The sequence below is a fragment of the Lactuca virosa genome, chromosome 4, assembly GCF_052849685.1.
Source record: "Lactuca virosa cultivar CGN04683 chromosome 4, Lactuca_virosa_CGN04683_v6, whole genome shotgun sequence".
NCBI classification, from domain to species: domain Eukaryota; kingdom Viridiplantae; phylum Streptophyta; class Magnoliopsida; order Asterales; family Asteraceae; genus Lactuca; species Lactuca virosa.
The window spans coordinates 84,848,940-84,855,197 of NC_136429.1; the positions used below are offsets into that span (position 1 = coordinate 84,848,940).

Genomic DNA, 6,258 nt, shown 5'->3' on the forward strand with positions numbered 1-6,258 from the left:
TTTTATGGGTGTTACAAGTTCAAAAGGTAAAATAAATAATATACGAAAAATGAATGAGTATATATAATCTGATAATTAGAATACGTAGATGGAAATTTATGTTATGATTATTTGCAATTTTAGAGAAAAAAACATGATATAAATGGTCCTTTTTGAAAGTATAATGGTATTATGGATATATTTTGAAAGTATAACAGTTTGAAACATAAGTAATAGAAAAGATGCATGCTATGTGTCATGAAAATCATGAAAAAAATCCTTAAAGAAAATTTTACGTAAATGGTCCATGTGGCAGATTTTAGTCAAATAAAACATGACATAAATGATCATTTTTTAAAGTATAATGATATTATGGATATATTTTGAAGAACTATCATAGAATCAAGAAATTATGAAAATGCAAATGCAACCTTACATGCAATTTAACACTGATAATTATGCTTGAAAAAATTGTTAAAGTAGGATGTTATTAAAAAAATAAAGCAAAAAAAAATGAAAACATTCATATGGGTATTTAAGTATTACTTCCCCCTTTTTTTGGTCCAATTATGTATTTGACTCTAGGGGTGCCTATGATTGCAACAAATGGAGTTTGTTCCAATTTTACCCTTCATCGAATGGTTATATATTGAACCATGAGAAATGGACACAAACAAACTATTTTGTATTTAAATCATTTAGTTGTTACTTGTTAGATAACGAAAGCAGGTGATATATACAAAAAATGAAAACAGAAAATGATTTTTTTTTTGGTATACAGAAAACAAAAACAGCCTGTTGATAACTTTGAACTGTTATGAAACAGGAAAAGCAATGGAGTTGTAGTAGAAGATGTTTAAATTTTGTAATAGAGATTTGTACCTTGTATTATGAATTGTTGGAGGAGAAAAGGAATGCAGAGAGAGAAAATGAAAGGTATTAGAATCGTTCTGGTTGCTGCAGTTTATATAACATTCTTGAGTTGAAGAAAAGAACTGAGGAAGATATCATTAAAACTGGATACATTTTCTGAAAATTACTAATAATAAAATACATTTTCTGAAAATTACTTTTTATTTTGACAGTATATCTACGAAATAGAAGAAAACAAAAGAAACATTATGAAAAAAAACAAAATTAAAGTGTTGCAATAGAAAGAAAAGTAATTTCATTTGTTAAAATTATATGAATTCAAAGTATCATGGTATTATGAAAGTGAGGCAAAGTCAAGCAAATAGAAGAACACACCCTTTGTTATGATAAATCAGAACTTCGGCCATTAAAGAAGGTTTGAAGCAGAATACGTTTGTTATGATTTTTTAGTTTCCTTTTGTATTAGAGATATATTTGGTATAATAGAAATTAATTCAAAATTTTATCTTGTTTTCAGGGATATGATATAAATAAATTGAAGATAATTATCTTATTGAAGATTGAAGATTGAAGATAATTATATGAAAACCAAAATTGCATCAAATTCGGCAACTAAAATTTAGGGATTCAGAATTGATTACAGATTTAATATCCATTGATGAATTGGCCGGGTGGACGAATCAAGTTTCCATTTTAATGGGATTTTAAATGAGTTTGAATTTTTTTTGGAAGATCACGATTCCTGATTTTCCTGCACTGTGAGTTTGAAATGACCAAAGGGGCAATTTCTGAATATCACTTAGACATTTCTGAGCGGGAAAAATAACTTGGGGGATGCTGAGAAATTGTCACGTGGCAATTTGGTACTTATTTATTAGATTAGGGGATATTAAACTAAGTTTATTAAAATTGAAATCCTCCTCTACTAGATTTTGTTACGCTTCAGCCTTAAAGAACACAAGGACTCATGCCTCAAGTATTTTATGTTGCTTGAAGCCAATCTTGTAGTAAGAAAAATATAAAACCGGAAAACCAAACTGCAAAAGATTTTTTTCTTGGAAACCAATTTTTTCGATTTAATTCAGTATTCAAATGCCAGATTGAACCAAACCATTCTCGGCAGTAATTAATTTCAAACATAATATCAAATAAGTAATAAGTGATATTTTTCTAAATATCTCACAAAAATATAAATACCCTAAAACATAAGGTAAACAAAATAGCATAAAAATGGTAAAACATATTATCCTACAAAATATAAATAACCTAAAACATAAGGTAAACAAAAAAGCACACAATATTCTAACTGTGTTAGGGTTTGAAACCTGGATCTTCTATCTATAGTTTCACTCATCAATTTGGGTTTGTTAGGGTTTAAAACATGAACCTTCTATCTATAGTTTCACTCATCAACCACTAGACTCCCATGTTCTTATTAATTAGCATAACTACAACTTCTAATTGCAACCTACGGTTCTCTAATAAAAAAAATGTGTGAACAGATGTTTTGGAAACTGAACAAGTGACTTGCTTAGAAAATGTGTAATTACAACTAATATGTTTCTTGTTAAATAGCATAATTGCAACTTATAATTGCACGATTTCATTTTCTTGGTGACCATCACATCAGGCTTTTGACAGACTATATCTAAGTTCTAATTCCTCCAAATACTTAAAAAGTGGCTGACACAGATACAATATACAAAATACAGATACAGAAGGAAATAATCCAAAACATGGGATTGCAAATGATATTCATCAAAATATTCAAATAAATGAACATCAAATTTCTTAAAGAGGAAGATATAATTTGATCATGTACCCCTTGAAGCAAAGGGTGAGTGACAACTAACCACTAAACCAAAAACTGCAACATATGCAAAGATAAGACTAATATCATTCATGTTTGAGATTAACTTTCAAACAATCATGGGCAAAGTACCATATGTCTGTTGTAAAAAACACGCCATTTCGACTTGTATACCTGAAAGCATATTTCTTGTAATATGGCAACCAAGAGTCAGACCACAACTCTCGTTTGATAGCAGCACTATGCTTCAACTCGCTAACAAAAAAGGCATATTCATCCATTGTCTTTTCATTTGGAGACACCCATTTCATTTCATCAAAATCTAGTTCGTGAACCACGTACACATATTCCCAAAAATTTTCCATAAAAAAAAAGTTTTCACCCGAACATACAATCTCCGGTAACCTCAAGTCTGAGTCCAGAACATTCTTGATTTTGAGTAGCATCAGTTTGGGCTCAGGATCGAGTCCCAGTTCATATAAACGAGCATCGGTGTCTATAGCATATATCTTCCCCTTGAATTCATGTAAATCAAAGATGCCTTCCTCAGCGGAGACATAACTCCATGACCCTGTTCCCGCGATTGAAAACCATATTTCAGAGAGGAATCTACATAAGACCACAAGCACCCACGCAGATATTGAAGGTGAAAAGACAAGAATAGCCCTGATTCCGTCTCGATCAGGTTCAAGATCCCTGGGGACTTTGGGAAAACGAAATCCATGTCTTGTGATAGGATTCATAAGCCAAAACTCACGTGGCCTTAGCCCAAACAAGACCAAATAACCACAAGTTAATCCAACACAGGTCTTGCCACTGGATTTGGGAATGCGAAATTTGAACTCTCTTCCATCAAAGTCATTCAAGGAGTACTCTCTCTTATTACCCTGCTCATTGATCCATACTTTAAGGGGTGGTCTGGATTTCATAAACGTGCTTTTGTTAGAAAGTGCAAGTGACCTCCATGACTTGCAAACTCCTCTGAAAGCAACAAAATCAAGGGCTCCGAGTCTCATCATAACTAAATAAAGCAAATCATGGTCAAGATCTGACCAAGGTGCTGTAGCACCAGTCATGAACCTCTTCCTGCCTAATCCATCACCACGATTCTTGCTTTTGGACACACTCCTTGTCTTAGTCATTCCTGCACTTGAAGAAATAACAAATAATCAAACCCTAGATAATCAATAAACTAACTAAAGCACTTTCTATGCACATTCCTATGAAGATAATCAGTTTCATATCATCATATGAGTTATGAGTAATTACCTAAAATTAAAAAATTATAGTATTAAGCAACAAAAACACAAATAATAACTATTTCATGATTGCATTAGTAAGCATATCCGCAGGTATAAATCAGCACATGTCTGATCTAAATTAATAATACCAAAATGAAAGAGAAAAAGTCAAAAGAAACTAAGCTAAACTAATAGAAAGATGAATATATATAAGAAAACAGGATCATATAAGTTTGAAATCGATCAATCCCAGGTTTCTAATTGAGCGATACGCAACCATAGTCTTTTTGGCATTTAAAACTGAACCACATGATTAAAATAGAAATGAATTTTATTTGTCTAAAAAAACAATATACAGAAAAAGAAAAAAAAAAAAAGTTAGTGCTTGTTATCGACAACAACTGAAAGTAAAATACTGCAAATAGTGATTATGGCTCTGTCGACCACTTAACATGATCTAACAAAGATCCAAATCCTTTCAAGGACTACACAAAATCGAAAATAACTTGCCTGATTGAAACCGAGGAAAGAGGAACTTGAGCTGTTGAGCTGGTTTAAGAACTAATCGATGAGATTCGAAGAGTTGTCGCCATGTTTTTTAGCCGTTGCATCCATTTCCGATGTTTCCTCTCCGGTTGAGGCTTGTTATAAATGGTAGTATCTGAAATAGGTTAAAATGTGAAAAACGAAAATTTTGGGTCCCACAGGCCTTGGACTCGAAGGGGCGCAGCCGCCCATTTTATACGCTTCTGGGCCAGGCCTAACTGCATTGACAATGTTGCCCTTGTGGCTTGTGCCTGACCTTCAACAAATTTACACCACAATAAAGTCTCTACATATTGGACTCATAATCGATTTAGTCCCTATATATTTTTTTTATTCAATTAAGTCCCAAATACCGGTAATCGTATTCAATTTAACCCTTTGACCCGGTCAACAGTTCATCCAACTTTCAAAAATTACATTTTTGGTCCAGATTTCAAAATTTATTACAAATTTGGTCCAAAATTTACACTTTTGGCCCAGATTTTAAATTTTGTTACAAATTTTGTCCAAACTTTACCCTTTTTGCCCAAATTTTAGAATTTTATTATGAATTCATCCTAACTTTAGTTTTTTTTACAACTTTTTTTCTCAAAAAATTGTTTCTAATATGTTTTTCCCTTATAAAATCATACTTATACAAAAAAAACGTATTTTCACATAAAAATCTTATATTTTCTATATAAAAACTTTTTTTATAAAATCGTGTTTGTATACATTTTATAAAAACGTGTTTGAATAATTTTTTATATAATACGTGTTTGTATATATTTTATAAAATCGTGTTTGTATACATTTTATAAAATGTATACAAACACGTATTATATACAAAATTATTCAAACACATTTTTATAAAAAAAATGTAAACAAAAACAGTTTTATAAAAAAAAAAATATAGATACAATAGGTGTATGTATACTTTTTTTTGTAAAATACGTTTTTGTATATATTTTTTTTATAAAAACGGATTTCTATATATTTATATACTTAATAAATACCTATTTTTATAACTAGATATTTCATATACAAAAAAGTTTTTATATAGAAAATATAAGATTTTTATGTGAAAATATGTTTTTTTTGTATAAATATGACTTTATAAAGAAAAAACATATTAGAAACAATTCTTTGAGAAAAAAAGTTGTAAAAAAACTAAAGTTAAGATGAATTCATAATAAAATTCTAAAATTTTGGCAAAAATGGTAAAGTTTGGACCAAATTTGTAACAAAATTTAAAATCTGGGCCAAAAGTGTAAATTTTGGACCAAATTTGTAATAAATTTTGAAATCTGGGCAAAAAATGTAATTTTTGAAAGTTGGATGACCTGTTGACCGGGTCAAAGGGTTAAATTGAATACGATTACCGGTATTTGGGACTTAATTGAATAAAAAAAATATAGGGACTAAATCGATTATAAAGCCAATATATATGGACTTTATTGCAGTTTTCTCTTTAAGTTTTTAACTGTTAGAACTTAAAAATATAAATATCCCTTATAATTTGCATGAACATTAACTTTAATTAATATTTATTACGGGATTTTAGCATTTATGAAATAAAAATATAGATAAAACTGTAAATATGGTCCTTATAGTTTATATATATTTTTTTATGGGTACAGTCTAAATCTTTTTAAAATTGCACATATAGCCATTTTAAGAGTTTTTTTTTTTTTTTTTTTTTTTTTTTTTTTTTTTTTGCATATTTGGTCTTCTTCAATCTTAAAATGACTATCGTATCATTTATATTATTATTATTTTCAATTTTCTTTTATTTATTTTAGTCTATTTCTAATATGAAATAAAATTGCA

At 29.6% G+C, this 6,258-nt stretch overlaps 1 protein-coding gene across 1 annotated transcript; it reads right to left on the reverse strand.

The window, feature by feature from the left end:
• Positions 1-2,577: 2,577 nt before the first annotated feature.
• On the reverse strand, positions 2,578-4,593 carry LOC145106022 (uncharacterized). Its single transcript, XM_079043070.1, has 2 exons — positions 4,414-4,593; positions 2,578-3,806 (listed from the first exon to the last, which is right to left on the reverse strand). Exon 2 carries the CDS (start codon positions 3,802-3,804, stop codon positions 2,749-2,751), a length of 1,056 nt encoding a protein of 351 aa, XP_078899196.1. The 5' UTR covers positions 3,805-3,806; positions 4,414-4,593; the 3' UTR covers positions 2,578-2,748.
• Positions 4,594-6,258: the final 1,665 nt, after the last annotated feature.